This window comes from Dendropsophus ebraccatus, chromosome 11 (assembly GCF_027789765.1).
Source record: "Dendropsophus ebraccatus isolate aDenEbr1 chromosome 11, aDenEbr1.pat, whole genome shotgun sequence".
Lineage (NCBI taxonomy): Eukaryota > Metazoa > Chordata > Amphibia > Anura > Hylidae > Dendropsophus > Dendropsophus ebraccatus.
In genome coordinates this window covers 17,387,125-17,411,580 of record NC_091464.1, presented here as the reverse complement: position 1 = coordinate 17,411,580, position 24,456 = coordinate 17,387,125, and the positions used below count along the sequence as shown (strand labels likewise).

The window sequence follows — 24,456 nt, the reverse complement described above, 5'->3', positions numbered from 1 at the left end:
TTGGTGTATGGGGGCACCTCTGGGGGCATTATTGGTGTATGGGGGCACCTCTGGGGGCATTATTAGTATATGGGGGCACCTCTGGGGGCATTATTAGTATATGGGGGCACCTCTGGGGGCATTATTAGTGTATGGGCGCACCTCTGGGGGCATTATTAGTGTATGGGGGCACCTCTGGGGGCATTATTGGTGTATGGGGGCACCTCTGGGGGCATTATTGGTGTATGGGGGCACCTCTGGGGGCATTATTAGTATATGGGGGCACCTCTGGGGGCATTATTGGTGTATGGGGGCACCTCTGGGGGCATTATTAGTATATGGGGGGCACCTCTGGGGGCATTATTGGTGTATGGGGGCACCTCTGGGGGCATTATTGGTGTATGGGGGCACCTCTGGGGGCATTATTAGTATATGGGGGGCACCTCTGGGGGCATTATTGGTGTATGGGGGCACCTCTGGGGGCATTATTAGTATATGGGGGCACCTCTGGGGGCATTATTGGTATATGGGGGCACCTCTGGGGGCATTATTGGTGTATGGGGGCACCTCTGGGGGCATTATTAGTGTATGGGGGCACCTCTGGGGGCATTATTAGTATATGGGGGCACCTCTGGGGGCATTATTAGTATATGGGGGCACCTCTGGGGGCATTATTAGTGTATGGGCGCACCTCTGGGGGCATTATTAGCTCATGGGGGAAACTCTGGGGGCATTATTAGTATATGGGGGCACCTCTGGGGGCATTATTAGTATATGGGGGCACCTCTGGGGGCATTATTAGTGTATGGGCGCACCTCTGGGGGCATTATTAGCTCATGGGGGAACCTCTGGGGGCATTATTAGTATATGGGGGGCACCTCTGGGGGCATTATTAGTTCATGGGGGCACCTCTGGGGGCATTATTAGTTCATGGGGGCACCTTTGGGGGCATTATTAGTATATGGGGGCACCTTTGGGGGCATTATTAGTATATGGGGGCACCTCTGGGGGCATTATTAGTATATGGGGGCACCTCTGGGGGCATTATTAGTATATGGGGGCACCTCTGGGGGCATTATTAGTATATGGGGCCACCTCTGGGGGCATTATTAGTATATGGGGCCACCTCTGGGGGCATTATTAGTATATGGGGCCACCTCTGGGGGCATTATTAGTATATGGGGGCACCTCTGGGGGCATTATTAGTATATGGGGGCACCTCTGGGGGCATTATTAACTCATGGGGGCATCTCTGGGGGCATTATTAGTGCATGGGGGTACCTCTGGGGGCATTATTAGCTCATGGGGGCACAGCTGGGAATCCTACATACAGGGGACATCCCACACAGCGCAGTTACTATGGGAACCTACAGGGGGGAGAAAGGAAAGGAAGTTGCTAGAAATGTGCGGAGCCTAAATTGTTTGTCTCGCAGGTTCTAAGGGGATGAAACGTATCTGGAAGGAATCATCATGGAGGTCTGGGCCGGATGGAGAGGAAAAGGGAAAGTGACGCCTCAGATCAAAGAAGACGTCACCTGTGAGTCCCTGTATGACACTTTTCTTATTTTGTAGAACATCATTTAGTAGGGGCGCCCCGAGGTGACAGCTACTACATTATCTGTACTCAGAGATATCACTGTGTTATCTGTTGTGTTACATAGGACTGCAGGTGACTACTACATTATCTGTACTCAGAGATATCACTGTGTTATCTGTAGTGTTACATAGGACTGCAGGTGACAGCTACTACATTATCTGTACTCAAGAGATATCACTGTGTTATGTGGTGTTACATAGGACTGCAGGTGATATCAGGTGATTTCTCCAGGTTGCAGAAGTTCAAACTTCATCGTGCCCTGGTGTGCTGGTGTCTGTATGTGTGTATACATGTGTGCTGGTGTCTGTGTGAGAGATCAATTCTAGAGAACTGGCTCATATGCCCCATTTTCCCCAGTGGCTTAAAATGTAACCTCTGTTATACAGTTATAGAATTGTAGAAATTAAATGTGAACAAGGTGCAATTCAAATAGACACTTGCTTGTATAGCTGTCTCTTGTGCTCTGTATACAGTGCATTATATTCACCCTTGCAACGTACAATTTATAGCGCGTCTACAAGCCCAGCGGGGCTCATTATGATGGAGACTAAAACTTATACAAGAGTGGGGTAGGGGTTCCCCTGTATTCAGAATGCTGTTGAGTGCTAGGCAATGCCCCATCTGGGATTATTGAATTTCGAGGGTCTATGCAGAGCAGGATAAAGACACCTCTGCTGCACAAACAGGATCTCCTAGAAAGCGTTCTCACCGCCATGTATTCGCTATCACTGGCTTGGGTGAGCTAAACTAGTCTGCCTGGGGGGGGGGGGGTGATTTGTATATGCTCACTAACATGGAACAGCCTCATTATATTAGCCTTATCAACATATTCTATGTTAGTGAGCATACCGGGGGGGGGGGGGGGGGGGGGGGGGGGGGGGGGGGGATATTGGTGAACATATACAAATCAAACAGCCCCCCAGACCCTCGAAATTCAATAACCCCAAACGGGGCATTGCCTAGTACTCAACAGCATTCTGAATACAGGGGAACCCCTACCCCACTCTTGTATAAGTTTTAGTCTCCATCATAATGAGCCCCGCTGGGCTTGTAGACACGCTATAAATTGTACGTTGCAAGGGTGAATATAATGCACTGCATACAGAGCACAAGAGACAGCTATACAAGTAAGTGTCTATTTGAATTGCACCTTGTTCACATTTAATTTCTACAATTTTATAACGGTATAACAGAGGTTACATTTTAAGCCACTGGGGAAAATGGGGAATATGAGCCAGTTCTCTAGAATTGATCTGAACCAAATTATACCTCCCAGCAAGGCGTGGGGCAAACACACAATTTTTTTTTTTTTTTTTTTTATTAATGTGGGGGGGCCCAGACACTTTGGTTGTATGGGGCCCCGAAATTCCTGATGGCGGCCCTGCTTGTATATAGACTCCTGCTGTGTGCTGCCCCCCGGGTATATTGCCCCTCCTTCATGCTCCCCCTCCCATATAGCATATAACAAACAAAAAAACAAACAAACACTTATACTCACCTGGGACCATGTGTCTCCTCTTCCCCTCACTCCTGTGCTCGCCCTGCACTGTAACTATGAGCGCTTGTAACGAGCACTCATACTTACATGCAGCAGCACTGCCATTGGCTCCCTCCCTGTCAGTGACTCTTGTGGCTGCAGGCAGTGATGTCGGGTCGTGACATAACCATGTTATCCAGGAAGTGACATCACCATTTTATCCAGGAAGTGAAACCTTGATGCAGTAGTAAATGTTGGGAAAAAGCACTTTATAAGCATTTCCCGTAATAAGTGTATATTGGTGATTTGTATAACTTTTGGGGGGAAATACAATAGTTTAATAAGAATTTACGCCTTTGCTACTCATCCTATTTATATAGACATACACACTGTGCATACATACATATATACAGACATACACACTGTGCAGACATACACACTGTGCATACATACATACATACATACATACATACATATATACATACAGACATACACACTGTGCATACATACATATATACATACATACAGACATACACACTGCATACATACATACATACATATATACATACAGACATACACACTGTGAATACATATATACATACAGACATACACACTGTGCATACATACATATATACATACAGACAGACATACACACTGTGCATACATACATATATACATACAGACATACTGTACACACTGTGAATACATATATACATACAGACATACACACTGTACATACATATATATATATATACATACAGACATACACACTGTGCATACATACATACATACATACATATATATACATACAGACAGACTTTACACACACAATACACACACTGTGCACATTGCAAACTTGAACAAACAAACAATCAGTCACTTACTTTCATAAATAAGCTTCTTAAAGTGACTTTACCACCAGGCCCAGGCTGAAGCACTGGAGGCGGGCCGACCCACCCTTAGTGGGGGGAAACCCTAGCCCCTCTATGATAGGGTTCCATTGATTCTAATGGAGTCACGTCATGGAGGGGCTGGGGTTTCCTCCCACTAAGGGTGGGTTGGCCCTCCTCCAGTGCTTCAGCCTGAGCCTGGTGGTACAGTCACTTTAAATCTCAGGTGCAGACAGGTCTCCCCTTCCTACTGAAAGCCAGCATCGTGCTCCCCTGCCCCTCCCCCTCTGCACCGACAGCAAAGCAGCAAAAAAACAAAGTCCCTGTGAGGGAGCAGGGAGAGTTGGTTGGGTACTTACTCAGGGGGACAAGGGGTGGGGGCAACAGTGCCCTATGTTAACAGCAGCAAAGGCACCCCCTCTGAGTGAAACCTCAGGCAGACCCTTACAGCAGCAATAATGCCCTCATGACAGCCCTGTCGGCTCCAGTCATCAGCAGACAGTCCTGCAGGGGGCAGCAGCTTCCTCTCCTCCTGTCCTCCTGGAATCTGCTCCTCTGCGGCACCTCCAGGAAATGACGTCAGCCGTCAGAGAGCAGGTTATAGGAGAGAGACATGCCTGCTCGGCATGTCTGCTACACATCCGAAAGTATGAAAGGGGCAGAGCGGCCCTATGTTGTTGTTGGGGGTGGGAGAACCAGGGGGAATATGCCGCCCAGCCCGAACTGGCAGAGGCTGAGTGAACAGCACAGCCGCCGGCCGCACTGTTCTCTCAACCACTGCAGGAGGCCGATGGAAGTCTGCAGCGGGACTAGCGGCCCCACCGACTGGTAATCTTGGCGGCCCAGCGGGCATTTGCACGGTCCGCCAGATTACCAATCTGGGCCTGATAGTGGCCTAATCTCACAGGACAGCAAAACAATAGCAGAAAATGTAACTGAATGATGGTAAGTCGAGATCTGAGGTGCTGATTCAGGGGATTCTCACACCTGAACATTACGGAACTGACATGTAAGTGAATAGATAGCCACTTATACTGAGTTTTCATAGATAAAGGGGTTTGATGTTATGGTATATGATTAGGGTTTATGGTAGGTGGGGTGTGACTGCTGTAAAAACTACCAGTCATTAGTCCAAACTGACCACAATGCTGACGGACATAGGCCTATTCACTTGGATAAGCGTACAATGTCTGCTGATCAATGGTAGTATTCTGAGAAAAACCTGGCTCTCTTTATTCCAAGGATCAGTGTACTAAAAATACATACCAGAAATGTGGACTCCATAATCATAGAACTATAGCACACTCATTCAGCCCATAATAAGCTGCGTAAAAGAGCCAGAGATCATTTGTGCAGTGATTTGATCTTTTGTGCGGCTGCAAAAATCCCGTAAACCAGATAACAATGTATTTAAGAAGCCGCACAAAGAATACAGCGATCGCTTGTGCGTCTGTAACGGGCTGACTACTGCTAATGAACGTTCCTAGGAACACTTATTCAGCTAATAACAGCATAGTTGCCAACAGTCCCGGTTCTGCCGGGACTGTCCCGATTCTGAGGAGACAGCCCCGGCAAAACCATGTCCCGGGTACGTCCTGGAAAGCTCTGCCCCCTGCCGTGGGAAGCCCCGCCCCCTTCCAACACGAGTGATGTCACTCGTGCAGAGCAGGGACAGGAGTCCCTGGGGAACTAGAGGAACCATACTGGTGAGGTAAGTATAGCTTTTTAAAAAAAAAATACAGATAAAGGGCAGGGCTGTATTAACAGCTGCTGCTGCCCTAGGCACTAAACCTGAAGACGCCCCATCTTCACGCACCTATTTGCGATACCAGACCTGACTAATACCACCATACCCCGCCACCCCCCTGGAAAAGACACCAGATTTACTGGCAAGTCTGAATGGGAGGAGGGAAACTAAAAAAAATATAAACAAAAAAATTTGTTTTTTCTGTCCCACTGCTCCCTGGTGCTGCCCCCCTGCAAGGTGCTGCCCTAGGCACCGGACCACGGGTGCATAGTGGTAAATACGGTCCTGATAAAGGGACAAGAGGATGCTGAAGGGGGTACTGGAATGATGATGAAGGGACAGGAGGAGGATGAAGGGGGAAGTAGTATGATACTGGAGGGGCAGGAGGATGAGAGGGGTAGTAGTATGATGATGATGGAAGGACAGAAGGATGATGAAGGGGTAGTAATATGATGATGGAGAGGCAGGAGGATAAAGGGCGTAGTAGTATGATGATGGAGGGGCAGGAGGAGGAAGGAGGTAGTAATATGATATGGGGTGCAGCTGCATCACATCGGTACAAACTACCAGTATATACACTCAGTCAGTACAATGCTATCTGAGTCTCAGCCTGCTCTGAGTGGGGTGTGTAATATACTGGGGACCTGAAACTAGGGTGTGTAATATACTGGGGACCTAAAACTGGGGTGTGTAATATACTGGGGACCTAATACCCCCAGTATTAGGTCCCCAGTATATTACACACCCCAGTATTAGGTCCCCAGTGTAATGCTCCTTTTGTGTTGTTCCGACTGTAAATTCTAATTGGAAAATTTTGAACCCACAACCATGATAGGCCACACCCACCGAGACCACACCCACAATAAGCCACACCCCCTTTCAACGCTAAAGTGTCCCTGGAAAAAATATTAAATGTTGGCAGCTATGTAACAGGCCTGTGTAAAAGAGCCAGAGATCAGACGACCAGTGACCAAACGGGCGATTTAATCTTTTGTGGGTCCATAAAAATCGTAATCAGCCACACATCTCTCTGTGCAAACATCTACTAGGGCTAAATATTAGAAAGCCAGACAGGGGGGCGTAACTAAAACCAAAAGGGGGCAGAGAAGAACATAGAAAGGGCATTGGAGTCCTAGGGCACAGATGCACTAGGCCACGCCTCTTTGGCACCGCTGGTTAAGAATAAGAATAAGAACAATGTTCACACTATGTAAAACTACGGCCGTAATTCTCACTGCAGAACTGCGGCCGTAGTTTTGAGAAGTTGAACATAGCCTTATGTGCAATGGGATCTCGGCCGGAGCGTACACACATCGTATACGTTCCGGACGGGATCCCATGCGGCGCCGGAAAAAACTGACATGTCAGTTTTCTGCAGCCGCAATTCAGTGAATTCTGGCCGCAGAAAGACCTGTCAGTTCACACAGTAAAGCAGGCGGCTCCGGCCTCAGAGTTCCGCGGCCGGAAAGATCAACGGGGGTCACGGAACGGCCGGGTGTTCACGTAATGTGAACATAGCCTAAAAGATAATTTTTACAAAGCAGCATATTGAAAGACACAACCGCATAGAATTCCCGATCACCAAATAAACGGAACCAGAGGTTTGGGGAGGGGGTGGATACAGATTCGCTTTAATAAGGCAGAAGTCAGATGAGAGATAATAAGTTATTTATAAACAGTACCTTCAATGTCAGGTTTGCAACCACATACTTTCTGGCATGAGGATCAGTTAAAGGGCATCTTAGATTTAAGCTTTCTTACCCATAAGCCCCAGGGTTAAACAAGTTGTGCCTAGCAGGTTTATTGCATGTACTATTAGGAAACCATAAACTATATAAGAAAGAAGAGTCATCCAACGGAAATGTCTCAGGGCTCTTCTAAATTTAAACTTTTTCCAACTCATCTTTTCAAGAAATCACTACAATTTTTACAATAGACAAGGCTCGCAGATTTACACGCAACAGCTTGTTTTCTTTAGACTTGTAGATCTTTTTAATGTTACCACATTCGTTTTCATATTGTCCTCGTGCTTCTTTATAGACCTGGTGAAGGAAATTGATTTCAATTCAAAAGTATATTTTTATGTATTTGACTTTTTTCATCTATAATTTTAGAAACTGTGATCAATTAGATGCTATTAGGCTATGTTCACGCACAGTAAAATAATGGCAAAATATGGCCGTTCGTTCTCAGCGGACACTGGAGCCCACATGCAGGGGCCTGCGCCGCCTCATCTCTCCACACTCCTGCTCCATCCTGCTCTGGCCAGCGCACGTGTCCTCACCTCCTAGGGCGCGCGCCACCTCTTGCAGATTTAAAGGGCCATTGCGCCCTTAATTAGTTTGCACCTAATCACCTCTCCTCTATAAATGTGCACCTGCCCTGTTATTCCCTGTTGGAGCCTCTGCATGTTAATCCTTAGTTTGCGATCCCAGCTCTCCTGCCCATGGTCCTGCCTGAGGTTCCTACCCATGGTTCCTGCCCCTGACTATTGCCTACGGTTCCCAGTCTTCACTTTTGTCTTAGTTCTAGCCGTTCTGCCGCGGTCCTGCCTGCCTGGGGGTCGTCTGCCACAGCAAATCCAACCCACCTTGTGGTACGGACTGGTGAAAACAAGGGGCCCACTAGACCCCACTCCCTGGTGCGGCTTACACCATCACTAGCAGCGGTTCAGTGGATCCACCACTCCAGTTATTACAGCCATAATTTTGAATAAAAATAAAACAATGTTTGAACGGATAAAAAAAACACCCGTATTTTACAAAAGCAGGTGGTAAATAATAAGCATGTTTGGATGGTCATAATCAATTATTATACGGCCATTATTCTATACAGTGTGTTTACTGCGCATTATTGCATCGAAAGTACGGCCATATTTATAACTCAAAATTACAGCTGTAGTTTGGTATTATTATACCTTGTGTGAACAAAAATCACCCAAAAAACAACCCTTAATTGACCGAGTAACCACCTGATCAAATACCAAGAAAAATAGAATTTTATTCATTCAAATTACCCATATGACCCAAATAATCCCTGTAATCTCCCCCTTCAATGTGTGTCTCCCTGTGACAGTGGTAAATAGTACTGTATTGGGATGATATGGTGGCTGCTTTAGCCCTGACATTTATGAACAGTGTTGTTCATTTTGATACCATTGATTTATTGATTGTTTGCACCAGCACTTTACACCGGCATGTTATATTGTACAATCATACAGCAGGTCACATGTCATTGATGGTATATACTGCTGCCCTGATGCATTATTATGATTAATTATATAAATGGATTTTGTGTTCTCGTTCCACCACCTTGTTTTTAAATGTCTGTATACATAGGGTGGTCCAAAAGTAGGTGGACAGTATGGGGGACATTTACAAAACGTCCGCCCGAGGCGTACGCCAAAGAGAAGGTGCAGATTCGCTCCTTCTCTCTGGCGTACGTCTGCGGTATGCCCCATTTGCCCGAAAGGCGGGCTGGGGGAGCTTGAGGGGAAGTGATAAGGCTGAGAGGAGGCGTGGCCTCATTTATCATGATTTACGCCTGCTCACAGGCGTAAATCATGATCCAAATCTACACCTGCTTCCAGAAGGTGTAGATTTAGTACGCTACGCACAGGTTCGGGCGCCCGGCCGGCCGGATTCAGTAAGAGGAGTGCGCCTCTTAGTGAATCCTGACTGGGAAAAGGGGGAGGGGCCTAATATAAGACAAGTACGCCGGTCTTCATAAATCATATGTGTAATAGGGTTATGAAGGGGAAGATTTATCAAACATGGTGTAAAATGAAACTGGCTCAGTTGCCCCTAGCAACCAATCAGATTCCACCTTTCATTTTCCAAATAGTTTGTGAGGAATGAAAGGTGGAATCTGATTGGTTGCTAAGGGCAACTGAGCCAGTCTCACTTTACACCATGTTTGCCACCGGTAATCAAATGTAGAGCGCTTGGGCTCGGAGAAACCTAAGCGTGCTGTAGATTTGCTCATCTCTAGACGCTGATAACAATGATTTCAATACCTGCATGAAAGATGTGACCATGATTCATCAGCTGATCGCTGGTCCTTTTACAGTAGTCAGTTATCAGGAACAAGCATTCCTATCAACGCTCATTCCGCTGATAATAATCAGCCTGTGTGAATGGACTCTTATCCGGCAATCTGCAAAATGCCGCCAAGCACAATTACCTGACTATCTGTGTCAGTGATTCATTGATGTTTATTCCTGATGCCGCACTGCATTCCATGAATAGTAGTTTGTACTCCTGGAAGAAAAGAGATTTTTTTTTTTTTTTTTTACATTTGACTTTTTTTTTTCTTACATTTTCCTTTTAATTACTATTAAACACATTACCAGCAACTCTCAGGTCTTTTTAAGGGCCCGCTCACACTCTGAATTCTGAGTGGAACCCCCGCTGCGGACTCCGCTCGGAATCCCGCCTGCCTCAGTGTCTCAATGTAAGTTATTGCATCTCCGCTCTCCGCTCAGAGAATTGACATGCCCTCACGCAATATCAAATAGATGTGCTTTGTCTACACAATATTGGAGATACTGTGCAGCTATTTGACACGGCATGTGGGTGTAGTCACGCCTGCCCCACCTACCCCACAACTCAGAGGGCTTACCTCCGAGATGTGGGGTCTAAGAAAGTCAGTGGCGGCAAGGAGAAGGCTTCAACCATGTTTTTCTGCTCGCCGCACAACACCCTTAATCTGCCGCTGCCTTCTTTGACCCCTCTGACATAGTATCACATACATCTATGAAATCTGTGGGGATTATCTTTTGAAAAGTTTACCAACTGGCCCCCCACAAATGTCATCAAAGACCCTTGGGCATACTATGGCACAGCCTAATAGATTGCCTGTCACCTTTTTACTAATGGGCAATAAGACTTTAGAATACAGTTTACAGTAAAGGCCCCATTCCACGGAACAATCAGGCTGCTATCACCTGGTGTCATAAAGACAACATTCAGCTGAGGAGTGAGCAGTCATTCGCCTGTCATCTGATTATTGTCAAAATCTGTCTAGTAACTGATGCAATGACTGATGAAAGCAAGGGCTGCACAGACATTGATCAGACAACTATGTCCATGCAGTCCTGCCCACAAGATTATTCAACTATGTAATAACCTTAGTAAGAGAGTGCCGATCTAGCAGATTGAAACTCCCTTGCCCCATGCATCGGGCTATCTAGTACAGCCTTAGGCCATGTTCACACATGGCAAACACAGCGGCCGTTCTGTGACACGGCTGTGTCACAGAACGGCCACTGTCTGAGATGTTCAACCCGGCCAATACTGCAGTATCGGCCGGGTAAACATCACGTAACTTAATTGGAATGCAGGCATATTTGAGTGTGCTCCCACTCCAATTAGCCATAGCCGCACTTTACATTGTTTGTACAGTCTATTTGGTGCGGCTACTGTTTACTGAATAGCGGACGCACAAAATAGACATGTCAGTTTTCTGTGTGGCCGCATGGAACCCTGGCTGCAAATAAAGGCTATGTTCACACTGCGTATGAGTCCGTACATGTGCGGCTGAAAGTACGGTCGTGGGAAAAATAGACATGCGGCCGGATTGCGAACATGCAGACGAACCGCGAACATACGCCCGTAGTACAGTTCTGCTTCCCTAGCTTGATTCGAAGCGATCTGAAACAGGTCATTTACTTGGAAATCTTCGCCCAGCCCAATAAAACACAAAGAACCTTTTGGATCTAAAAATCACGTTCAATTTGGCTGAAATGCAATTTGGCCGCATGTAAATCCACGGCCGTGAGTTGGAACATTTCCGTCCTCAAACAATGGTCTTGTTCATTTTTCACGGCGCCGTATACGATCCGGCCGTAAGCTCATAAGTAGTGTGCATTGTGCGGGCGTATATCGTATACTTTCAAGCGAACGCATCAACCCTTCAAAACTATGGCCGGAAAGATACGTAGTGTGAACATAGCCAAATTGTGTAAACAAGGCCTTAAAGGGAATGTGTCATCAGAAAATGACTTATTGTTTAGTTTAAAAGAACATGTTTAATGGTGCTTTTAGACAAAGCGATTAACGTTGAAAGATTCGCAATAACAATCGTTTTCTAGTGATAATTTTTTCATGTGAACACTCCCAGCGATTGAACGACGAGCAATAAATCGGTCGTCGTGATCTTTCAACATGTTCTCGAATCGACGTTGGTTGTTCGCTAAAAATTCGCGACTGTAAACAGTCTTTCAGTGATTCATCCTATGTGTGAAATGGGCTTAAACGATCTTAAAACAATCGCAATAACGATTTTTCCAAACGATATATCGTTCCATCTAAACGCTGATCATTATAAAAAACACATCGTTGCTTCGAGATCGTTGATCGCTTGATTGGGCAAATTATTGCTCCGTGTAAACGCACCATTAGTATCTGACTCTAATCAGTAAAAGAAAATTTAGGTGACACGTTCCCTTTAAGACTTAAAAATACATATAAATTATATCACTGCAATCATAATGACCCGAATACTTAAGTTTTATAATTTGTACAGAAGAAAAAGTGCATACTGTATATCCTTCAAGCTAACATATTATTGAAACCGCATGGTGAACTCCCGTGCAGGCTCTGGGCACACAGATCCGCAGAAAACAATAATTACATTAAAGTATGAGCAAACTTCCAGTAGTAGCGAAGCGCTTTGATAGGCTTGGCGGACAGCTTCTCAGCCAGCTGCCTTTAAACTCTTTTCTGCTCCTCTCCAGGTGCCTGGAAAAGCTGTATCCAGTCCTGGGAACCTTCTACCAGTTTCCCAGGACTGGATCAAGCTTTTTTAGACACCCGGAACAGAACGGCACAGAGCATCAGTGATTTTGTGGTGCTCTACTATATGGATGTTGTTAGTTTTGCTGTACAGCTCAGCCAAAGGTTGTATCGTCGTGACGCCAGTGCTAATCCAGCACACAGGTGTGATGTTGGTACCTGCTTTGTGTTGTGGCTGGCTGTAATCCTAAAATGGTCGGTGACCTGCCGGGTTGTGATGGGTCCCTTGGGCTCTTGTCATGGCAGTCCTGAGTGCCAATTGACCTACTCAGACTGTTGGTACCACCACCCACAGAAAGGGAAAAAATAACCCAAGGTATGCGGCTAGTGTGTATAGGTGCTGGTGCGTAGGAAAAGATGACGGAGTCCCGGTAATATAAAAATATTACAGCTTTTACTGTGCAGTCTCTTAATAGTACAGTACACTTTGGTAAAATAGATAGATCTTTACATGAACTGTAGTGCTTCACTTAGTTGTGCTTAGTAAGGTGCTTGGAGAAGTAAAGTAGAATAGAGAGGTAGTTGTGGCAGGGCTTGAAGATTTGAAAGTAGACAAGAGTTTGTTGAGGGAGTCCTGACCTAATGTAGCAATGTACGCCGGAACTGTTGAGAATACTTGTAGAGTGAGAAGTTACTTGTACCAGTGTATAGACTTTGGTCTGACCACCTTGTGCCTTACAGTGTCGAGTGTCCCGTCTTAATAGGGAGATACAAGCCCCAGGTGTGGTTGTCTGGGTGAAGCTAAGTTCCCGGGGGTGTCCCAGTTACCTTCACTGCAAGATAGGATACGTAGACCTTCGTTGGTAGCAGCTTCCTATCCAGGCTAGTTCTTCTTGCGTCTCAGGATACTGCCCTGCACTTTTTAGACTGGTTCATAGCGTGGGCTAGGACATTCCTAGAGACTCTTCTCCCTTTGTAGTGTTTAGCACTGCATAGTAGATATAGTAAGAATACTGGAAGAGCTGGTTAACTCTATCTGCATCTGTACACACGTTTCTTAGACTTAGACCAGACTAGACTCAACTAACTTCAGTTCCGTACAAGGGTCCTGGCCGAAGCCAGGCCCTGGCTTGACTACAGCAGGGACATTTGCTCTGTGTGTCCTTCTCCCACAACAATCTGGGTAAGACTGACGCTACACCTCCCCCACCAAGTAACTACTTCCTACAGGGGCTAAGCAATCTACCCTGTGAGTGGTGGAAAGGAGTGTGTGCAAGAGAAAGAAGAAAAATAATAGGCTCAGAGTAGAGGGCACCTCCTATAGGTCAATAAGAGCACATGGTACAATAGTAACATTAACCCATTCCTAACTTCAGCTGTGCAAAGCATAGAAATACATAATACTGACATATAGTGGTGAAACTTTAAAAATACCTTCATCACTACTTAACCTGGCTTGAGAAGCTTTTTGAGGGGTGCAAAGGAGAGACAAAGAACACTCGTGGTGGGACACCACAAGTTCATTGACAGCCGCCTGACAAGCTAACCGCCGAGCCAAGCGAAGCGCTCCGCTACTACTGGAAATGACCCCTAATTACAACATATGGAGTTATTCTGCGTCCATTTATGCTGAAACCTTTATTCACTACTACCTATTGCAAAATTACACCTGTTTATCTTATGCATGAGATATGTACTCTACATATTATATGATGAGAGACAATTTATGAAACTTATGAAAGAAAGAGGTAGAATCAATAATTACCAACTAAGGATTATAGTATTGATTATTTATTTGTAAGGTAACTTTATAGGAGCAAGAAAAAGGATTCATAATATATCTCTACATAGACTATAGGTACATACTTAGAATGGTAAAGGGTGACTAGTTATCACTATACCAATATGCTCATACCTGAGCCAGCTTCTGTCCTTCATCAAATGTCACCTGTCTTTTAGCACCACAGTCTATCTTATTGCCCAGAAGAAGAATAATGATCTCATCCATTACTTTTTCCTATGAGTAAAGATTGTAGGACACTGTCAGAGATGCAATGATCATAATAAGCATTATTGATAATGACCAGCGAACTTGCCAAACTTTAAAGTTTGGCTAAACCCGAATGCTCGGCATTTGACTCTCGGTGGCTGGAGAAGTTGGACGCAGCTCTAAGGAGTCCAGGAAAACATGGATACAGCTATAGGACCATCTCAGGACCATCAGTGTGGCTAATTTTAAAAGTCTATTCAATGATGTATAAATTATGGTAAAAAAGCAATAATGAAAAAAAAATCTACGCGTGAACTACTTAAAATAACGACTGTTGTTCGCTAAATAATGGCTACAAATAAATGTCCTGATCATTAATTTGGCGCCGGCTGCGAACAACGGACGTTATTCTATGCATTGTGTAAACTAACATCAGTTGCCTCCATAGACTTTAATGGAAATCATTGAAGAATGAAAACAACGGCCATTAAAAAGAGACAGCGTGTGAACATGCAGTCCGTTTAACGTATCCATTTTTAAATGGTTAATTTTAACATGCACATAAAAAAAGAAGGAAAAAAAAGCATTAGTTTTGATATATCTATATATATATATATATATATATATATATATATATATATATATATAGTGGCACTTTGGTTTAAGTGTAACTTGGATTAAGAGCGTTTTGCAAGAAGAGCTCACAGTTTTTCAAAATTGTAACTTGGTTTAAGAGCATTGCTTTGGTTTAAGAGCTCCCTGTACTGGGTGGGAGCACAAGTGGGGGAGGGGCATGGTCTGCATAGCAGGGTCTACAGCACTGCACTCTGACCCAGGAAGTCTCCCTCACCTTCCAAAAAATGGCAGATCCACTCCAGGCTGGAGCTTACATCAGGGGACAGGACTGTGGAGGTAATCTCTCCATAGCTGTAACCCCTCTCTCCCCGGACAGAGAGTGCTACATGTATATGCCCACATCTGCCCTGCTCATTCCTTAATGCTCCCTGCAGTCTTTAAAGTATAATATCCTCCACTCCAAACTATGGATAACATCGGGCGCAGGTCCAAGATAGGCAATAAATGTCTAAAAATTTATTTAAAAACACAGAACGCGTTTCGAAGTCGTGCCGACTTCTTTCTCAAGACACTTGAAAAAGAAGTCGGCGCAACTTCGAAACGCGTTGTGTGTTTTAAAATACATTATACATTTATTGCCTATCTTGGACCTGCGCCCGATGTTATCCAGGGTTTGGAGTGGAGGATATTACTTTTTAGCTACCTGTTTGGTTCCTGAGAGTGGCTGCGGTTCATATACATACTATCACTGAGTGTTGTGCCTTGCATTTGCACAACCATATCAGGTGAGATTTTCCTTTTACTCTCTTGCTACTGCTCTACCCATTGCAGACACCACACGATGGAGCGCTGTTCACATTTGTATTCCCTGCAGTCTGTGTCAGCCCTTGTGTTTCCCATCCTCTCCATTCCTGCTATAATGTGCCTGCACTCACACTCAGCTATACACACTGCTGCTATAATGTGCCTGCACTCACACTCAGCTATACACACTGCTGCTATAATGGTTTAAAGTGGACCTGTCACCCCCCGCGCCGGGGTGACAGGCTCCCCACCCCCAGATAGATCCCCTATACTTACCTCATGTCGCCGAGTCCCGCTGCCAGAGCCGGTCCCGGGACGGAGATATCCCGGTGAGAAGCCGGCGCGCGCGCTGTGGAGATGAGTCCAGCGTCCATAGAGAATGAATGGAGCCGTGCGCGCGCAGCAGAGATGAGTCCGGCTCCATTCATTCTCTATGGACGCTGGACTCATCTCCACAGCGCGCGCGCCGGCTTCTCACCGGGATATCTCCGTCCCGGGACTCGGCGACATGAGGTAAGTATAAGGGGATCTATCTGGGGGTCGGGAGCCTGTCACCCCGGCGCGGGGGGTGACAGGTCTCCTTTAAGAGTGGATTACAAGCTCGGTCCCGGAACGAATTATGCTCGTAATGCAAGGCACCACTGTATGTATATATATATATATATATATATATACAGTGGTGCCTTGCATTACGAGCATAATTCGTTCCGGTACTGTGCTTGTAATCCAAATCCACTCTTGAACCAAAGCAAGTTTTCCCATAAGAAATTACTAAAATGCAGACAATTGGTTCCACACCCAAAAATAGAGAATTTATATTCTGAATAACATGTAAAACAAATGAAACAAACATTTAAAAACAGCTGAATATGTCCCATTATAAGTTACTGTACAGTATAGCAATCAGCATGTGGTGTATAATATATTATAGAGTAAGTGCAGAAACCTGAAAAACAGCCACAATTTGTAGATACAGAATGGAACTGCAGATGCCCATATTGCAGGAGCGTAGTACAACAGGCTCGAATAGAGAAGCAGGGCTGCTGTCAGAGGTCTGTGTGGTTACATGACAGCAGTGGGAAAGGGGGTATTTTCAGCATGGACCAATCGGAGCTGACAGAGACTGCAGGGAGCATGAAGGAATGAGCAGGGCAGATGTGGACACATACATGCAGCGCTCTCTGTCCGGGGAGAGAGGGATTACATCTATGGAGAGATTACCCCCACAGTCCTGTCCCCTGATGCAAGCCCCAGCCTGAAGTGGATCTGCTATGATTTGGAAGGTGAGGGAGACTTCCTGGGTCAGAGTACAGGGCTGTAGACCCCACTGTGCATGCCAAGCCCCTCCCCCACTCGCCCTGCCGCCCAGTGCAGGGAGCTCTTAAACCAAAACAATGCTCTTAAACCAAGCCACAATTTTGAAAAACTGTGAGCTCTTAAACCAAAACGCTCTTAAACCAAGTTACTCTTAAACCAAGGTACCACTGTATATATATATTATTTTTTTTTCCTTTTTTTTTTTTTTAAAGAAAGTTAATAGAAAACCTGATCCAAATGGATTGCACACAATTGCATTGCATGTGTGTGTGTGTGTGTGTGTGTGTGTGTGTATATATATATGTATATATATATATATATATATATATATATATATATATAATTTATTTTCTTTAACTTCCTTAGACATAGTATTATTAGAATTCTATAATGTATCATATTCCTACCTGAATGCAGTTCAGCCAGTGATGCACAGCAGCAAATGTTTCCCTAGAAGTTACATCGTACATGATCACCATACCATCTGCCTTTCTGAAAAACTGTTCTGTGATGCTATAAAACCTGTCAGAATAAGTTAAAAATCAATAGTTGGCTAAGTTTCTAAAAAAAATCAGATACATCCATTATAATAAATCTGCCTCTATATGTAAGAACTGTGATCATGGTATTTTACACTTTACAATGTTAAGACTTCACCACTAGGGGGCTCAGTTAAGCAACAAATAAGATAAGGAAGCCATTCAGATGGTAAATAGATAAGTAGCTACAACATATAATAAATAAAATCCCCACAGAGATTAAAAAATAAAATAAAATACATAAAAGATACATATAAAAATAAAAGCATTAATACAAAAGGATGGAGAAAAAAATTCTTGAATATTGCAGAGAGAGGAAATGTGTATAGAAAGATTAAAAAATAAAACAATGAAAAAGTTTATGTAATAAAAAAACGCAATAGAAATATAACAACTGAACAGAGGAATGGAAAGGGTGTATATTATAAAAATAAATCTCACAAATAATAATAATAATAATAATAATAATAATAATAATAATAATAATAATAATTAATAATAATATCTGTGCTGATTACAAACATGATAAGATAACATCTCTTTGAGGTTCACCAGCAGGTAGACTGGACATATGAGCTACAGGAATTCCCAATAAATTCAATAAATTCAAGTTTGAGTGTTTGCAAAAAAAAAAAAACGGAAAAAAAACGAGACAATAAACATACCATAAAAAACAGAAATGTAGAAAAATAGATGTGTACAGAGCATACATAATGAATAAAAAAAAAACCTGTGGTGCATGGGGAGAGGTGAGTAGTGCCTGTTTAATTTATGCCCCCTGCCCTTTCAGTTTTGCCGGCCTTCTCCTTTACCTTGCCAAACTCATCCCAATGGCTGTATTTCCTGATGTCCCTATGACATTTAGTGACAGTCAGGTGGGGTCAAGCCAATCAGCGAGTGGGGATGCCAGGAGGCCGATCAGGTGCGCTCTTGTGGGCGAGAGCAGGGTCACGCTATCCCTTCTACCCCTGACAGAATCAAAGGCTGTATGTGTTACTGGTGTATGGTCTTATGGATACCATGGCAGCATAAGTGAACCAGATGATTGGTCTTACCCAGCCGGTTGAGGATCTGGTGCAACACCAAGAGATGTTTCAGACCTCTGCTACCCCCGCAGGGTGAAACTCCCAGTCCATTTCTCAGGTGACAGTGACTTGCTGTGACAGTTGCAGGTTATGTTTTCATTTCAGACCTTAATACTTGAGTTCCGAGGCCCAAAGAGACATTACTGAATACTGTTGTTGTAAGAGGACCCCCAGGAATGGACTCTCTCCCGTCCTTAATTATTATAAGTTGACCAATTCTTGAAATCATTGGGGCCCCTTTAAGATGAACCAGACCGGGCAGCCTAAGACGTAATTGGTTGTTCTCTCTCACATTAGCCCTGTTTGCAGTTACATAACCTGCTTTCTGATTCGCTCTTAAAAGAAGCGATGTCATGAAAAGGCCACATGGTTGATCGTGCCTGATAAAGTGACCAGGGGTTTGTATTATCTAGACCAGGGGGGCACAACCGGAAGCCCTCCAGCTGTTGCACAACTAGAATTCCCATTATGGCTGGACACCATTTGGCTATGCAGGCATGACAGGAGTTGTAGCTTTGTAACAGCTGGAGGGCCTCAGGCAACAGTCTAATCTTTATTAACCCTTCAGGACCATGGGTCATGGATAGGACCATGGGTCATGGATGCCACCATGCCCAGGTCGTATTTTATTTCAACTTATGGGATACTAATGAAGTCCCTAGCTCTGCCCCCTCCCCTCTGTCCCCTGCCACTGTTAGAAGCTTGCGGCCGCGTACCGGCCTTACCTCCCTCCCTTCCCTGCCGGCCTTCATAGGCAGGACACCAGTTTCCATGGCTACCATTGGGATTCTGCGATGGTTACCAGACAGAGAATTCTTCTTTTGTAGAGGAAGACGTCTGAATCCCTAAAGATGCTGCTGTCATGCTGACCACAGTATCTGTGTGGTTAACTCCCCGCACCAGAGCCCGGCTCGGGTGCTGACAGTTGCAGCTATCACTAACAGCCGGGATCTGCCGTGGATCACACAGGCACAGCTTCTGTGCCTGTGTCATCTAGGGAACGTGAATTAAGGTCGCTGCAACCTCAGGTATAGCCTGCAGCATCGTTAATTTACAGTGCAGCGGCAGGAGGGGAAAAAAAATCTTATCAATTCTTATTCCATTACCTTTCCTGTCCGGCAGTGTCCCACAGCTGTAAAGCATAATGTTTGTTGTCCAAAATAATGCTTTTAATACGATAGTCTATTCCTAGAGGATAAGAACATAATAAATATTAAAATGCTTCATAGAATTCCTATACATCTGATTTATCAATGTCTCTGAAATCAAAACTACCTGGTTTTTCAGGTTTTGTTGTAGAAAACCATATACATGTTGCAGAACAACTTTCAGACCTTATAAATCTGCCTGAAACCACAACTGCCTGGTTTTGCCCACATCAGCCAATCATAGAGCAGCTTTAACATCTTAAAGTGATACTGTCACCGTTCTTACTCTATGTGCGGTTCTCTGCACCATCCACAAGCTCAGATGCTGCACATTCTGTATATACCTGTATTACCTGTATAACACGTCTGTGTCTTCTTTCTGCTGTAAATATGCTTCATTTCATTGGTGGAGAGTGTCACCTAGGCGGAGCTACATGACAGTTAGACCATCTCTCTTTTAGGAGAGGGGGCCCAACTGCCATGAAGTCCCGCCTTGGTGACACTGTCCACCAATAAAGAAAACACAGACAAGTGTTTAACAGGTATCAATAGAATGTGCAGCATCTAAGCTTGGATGGTGGTAGAACTGCACATAGAGTAAGGGGGGGGGGGGGGCGTTGGTGACAGTATTACTTTAGTGAGCTTTAGTAAAATAAAAGTTATGATTGGTTGCCAACTATTTCCTGTTGGGTTTGGCTAAAGGGGTGTGGCCTATGTAAAATGAGGCATGAAGAAAGCAATTTTTAATGATTTACGATAAACAATCGCAAAGGAGATTGTTTATCGTTAACCTGAATCTTTCCCAATATTACACAGAACGATAATCGTAAGTCACTACAATTGTTTACTCCATCTGATCCCAGCAAAAAAAATAAACAATGTGGAATTACACTGAACAATTAGTAAGTGAATGTGGAACTACAGCGAACGATTAATGATGATTTTAGGATTGGATTTAAATCACAAAAACGATTTTTCGATAGTTGCCTGCAAATAAACGGAACAATTATCATTTAAATTTGAATGTTATAACGATTTTCCACACGATTCTCGCCCCGTGTAATAGGGCCCTTACCAGCTGATCCCTGATTTAGAAATGACAAAACAAGGAAACAATTTAGATGTGATCATACCTTCATCGGTGTAAATCAAGGCCCTGCACAGAAACCTCTCAGAAGATGCCCCCACTTATTGTGCCCTGTAAAGAGATGACATCCTTTCCTTCTTACCTATGGTAGCTGATGTTTCTCTGTTGTAGGTGCCTTCATGTACTTGACATAGAAAGGATGTTTTTCCAACGTGTGTGTTTCCAACAAACATTATCTTATAAACATGATCTGTGTCTGCTTGGAATAATTCTAAATGATTTTTTTCTTTTTGGATTGTCGTTGCCTCTGATGCTATAGCTATCTTTTTTACATATCGGGTTGGTTTGTTTAATTGGAATGAAATATTGCTGTGATCAAAAGACGGTGAATCTGGGTTAGAGGAATGAATATGAACAGAGTCTCCAGCTTCTGTAGTACTGAAGTCTTTGGTTGGTATTTCTTCTAGAATACCTTCTTGAAGTAGTTTGGGGTGTCTAAGCAAACACTCTTGTATTGGATCTTCTTCTATTGAAATGACTCTTGATCTTGAACTTTTAAAGTCATTGAGAGTCTTGAATGTGTTTTGTTGGTCACTAAAATATAATAGTTAATGAAACAGTGTAAGGTCACAACACTAATAGCAAATATAATATATAATGCATTTAATATAATGTGTAGTTCTAGACTACAAATATAGGAAATTAGGTAATTCATGGAAATTCCAATATGTCCCTGGCAAGGGTCAGGGTTGGGAATGGATAGGGTAGGTCAAGCCACGAAAGAATTATTAGTGAAATATTGCAAAATATTATTTAATATTTAAGTCAAACAGGGTTAATTTTACTTAACATGTAATAAAATATGTTGGATCTTTAACCTAAATAGTGAAATAACATTTGCCGAAGTTTAGAGCCTTGTATAGGATCAGGATCTTCTAAAATCTAAAAGGGAATGTGTCACCTAAATTTTCTTCTACTGATTAGAGTCAGAAACTAAAACTTGTTCATTTTTTCTAATCTGTTTCTATTTTCTGACTGTAATTTTTTATTTTTTTATTTAAATTTTGTACATTGTTATGGGGGCTGCCATCTGTTTTAACAGCATTTAGTGACATGCTTTACAGTAAGACTCATGAACATAGACGCCAACAGACAGAGCCTGTCCCCTTGCGATGAATGTGAAACATAACTGAGTGTAATCTTTTGAAGATGTCATTCCTCAGGGAGCTGCTATTGTCTTCTCTATCTCCTGGTGTCACATGTCGCTGCGATGCTGTAAAGATCACTTTACAGCAGTCCCTTCTTATCACTACAGACAGCCCCAGTGGTGAGGATGAAAACTGCAAGATATCAGGATTATTTTATTATATCGATAGAAACATGGAAAATTAGAAAAAAATGTCACCAAAAATTTCCTTAAAAATATTTTTAACATAAAAACATGATTTATACCATAGGTGATTTTCTGATGACACATTTCCTTTAAACACACACAGCAAGGCCTGTATGAAGGTAGATAATGCCAGGCACAATGGTGTGTCCATACAGTTACTTGTCCTGTTCAAGTGTAAACAATAGAAACGGGATGAACTCATTGGGGGAGATTTATCAAACATGGTGTAAAGTGAAACTGGCTCAGTTGCCCCTAGCAACCAATCAGATTCCACCTTTCATTTCTCACAGACTCTTTGGAAAATGAAAGGTGGAAGCTGATTGGTTGCTAGGGGCAACTGAGCCAGTTTCACTTTACAGCATGTTTGATAAATCTCCCCCAATGTATTTATTTGGTTGGAAGTAGGCCATTAATGTTTACGGGCTTATTTAGATGGGTTCCTCGTAAGGAGCGACAATCTTATTAATCGACCTTTGTTTACTTAATCAGTAGTATAGTTGGGCTGCATGGTCGCCGGATCATACAGATGACCCGTACATGGGTTTGAGACATGGCCAACAGGCAGAGGGCATAGATGTGCACCTCAGGAGCTCCTGCCGCAACCCCATTTTTCCCCTAAATCCTCCCGCTGTACTCTTCTGCCTATGATTCCACTGTCCCTCCCCATCTTATCCGCTGCATTTTAAGGGGTTCCTGTCCCCCCTACAATCCGAAGGAGCCTGGGGCCTTCTGCATATGCCTGCAGTGTGGGACCCACAGACCCTTCATCCTGAAGGCACCTAACACAGCCTGTACCAGGTATGATAGCACACTGTCTCTTCAGCTCAGCTCTACAGCACTTTAATCCCTGGCCTAGCCAGCGACCCGAGCAGGGACCTCTCTCGTCTCTCACTGAATACAGAATGACATTAGAGTTGCCATTACCACAAAGTACATGGTGCCTACGTGCAAAATCTGCAAACTGGATGGTCAGTGCACAATATTGCTTATCCCCTCTCTAGGGAATCACCACAAAAGGAACCCATCAGAGCACCCTTTACTGCACAAAACCAGACTGGAGCATTGTGTTGTGTATATTGCACTATTATCTGACAAACAGCATCGCCATTACCGTGACCAGTTACTTTTACTTTCACTTTCTCTCCCTGGTCTTAGCCAACATTGCCATCTACTGGCAAAAAATATTTATGTCTCCACAAAACTCACTGGCCTTCTCCATCTACTCACCACAGGCCATTACTGTCTCCACATGACCCACAACAGCAATTACTATCTACAGGACTCCACAAGACCTTCCTTTAAAGGGGTTATCCAGTGCTACAAAAACATGGCCACTTTCTTTCAGAGACAGCACCACTCTTGTCTCCAGTTCAGGTGCGGTTTCCATTCACTTCAATGGAACTGAGCAGCAAAACTCCGCCCAAGCTGGAGACAAGAGTGGTGCTGTCTCTGGAAGATAGTGGCCATGTTTTTGTAGCGCTGGATAACCCCTTTAAGTTCTTACAACTTGCTTAAGGGGCTCCTCCATACTTTTTGGACTTGCCCAAAGCTCTCCAAATTCTGGAAAGAGGTCTGGAGAATCCGTCCTCATGTACTGACCATTCTCTCCTGTATACTCCAGTCTTCCTTCAGCTCCATTTATCGGTCATCCCCTTGAAGTTGTGTCGGTGGTCCGTAGTTCACCACCTGGTCAATGCAGAGAAAGCATGTATCCCTGCGCTCTGGAGACGCCTGGAATCGCCCTCTATAACTCTCTGGCAAGGTTGACAGCATATGTCACATGGAGGATCTAACTGCGCAACTTCATTACCTGAATGACCAATTTTACCGGTACAATATATGGATACTGATGGATACAGATCGCTGATACCTTCATACTTATGGTTGAAGCCTCCTTCCCTTCCCCCTCTCCTTCTTTCTCCCCCCACTACCTCCTTACTTTCGTTTGCTCTCTCTCCCCTTCCTTTTTGCTATGTTTTATTTTATATATTGGCTCTTTAGAGCCTTGTTGGGTTATGATTATCGAAGAATATTTTATACGCCTCATACGCCCATTGGGCATACCTCCATTGTTTTATCACCCTGTATGTTTA

General features: G+C 44.0%; 1 protein-coding gene across 5 annotated transcripts in view; it reads right to left on the bottom strand.

Moving 5' to 3' along the window:
• Window positions 1-7,304: 7,304 nt before the first annotated feature.
• Window positions 7,305-24,456, bottom strand: part of RAB44 (RAB44, member RAS oncogene family) — a 65,981-nt gene continuing 48,829 nt past the window's right edge. For 4 of the 5 annotated variants that reach the window (XM_069945130.1, XM_069945132.1, XM_069945133.1 and 1 more), the window contains exons 11-16: window positions 21,113-21,564; window positions 19,842-19,923; window positions 17,519-17,633; window positions 14,340-14,441; window positions 9,873-9,949; window positions 7,305-7,732 (exon numbers count right to left, since the gene is read on the bottom strand). In XM_069945130.1, the coding sequence (XP_069801231.1) occupies window positions 7,642-7,732; window positions 9,873-9,949; window positions 14,340-14,441; window positions 17,519-17,633; window positions 19,842-19,923; window positions 21,113-21,564 (919 nt within the window). In that variant the 3' untranslated portion in view covers window positions 7,305-7,641. Of the gene's footprint in view, window positions 7,733-9,872; window positions 9,950-14,339; window positions 14,442-17,518; window positions 17,634-19,841; window positions 19,924-21,112; window positions 21,565-24,456 lie in introns of those variants that run through there. The other variant, XR_011358812.1, reaches the window with a different exon arrangement.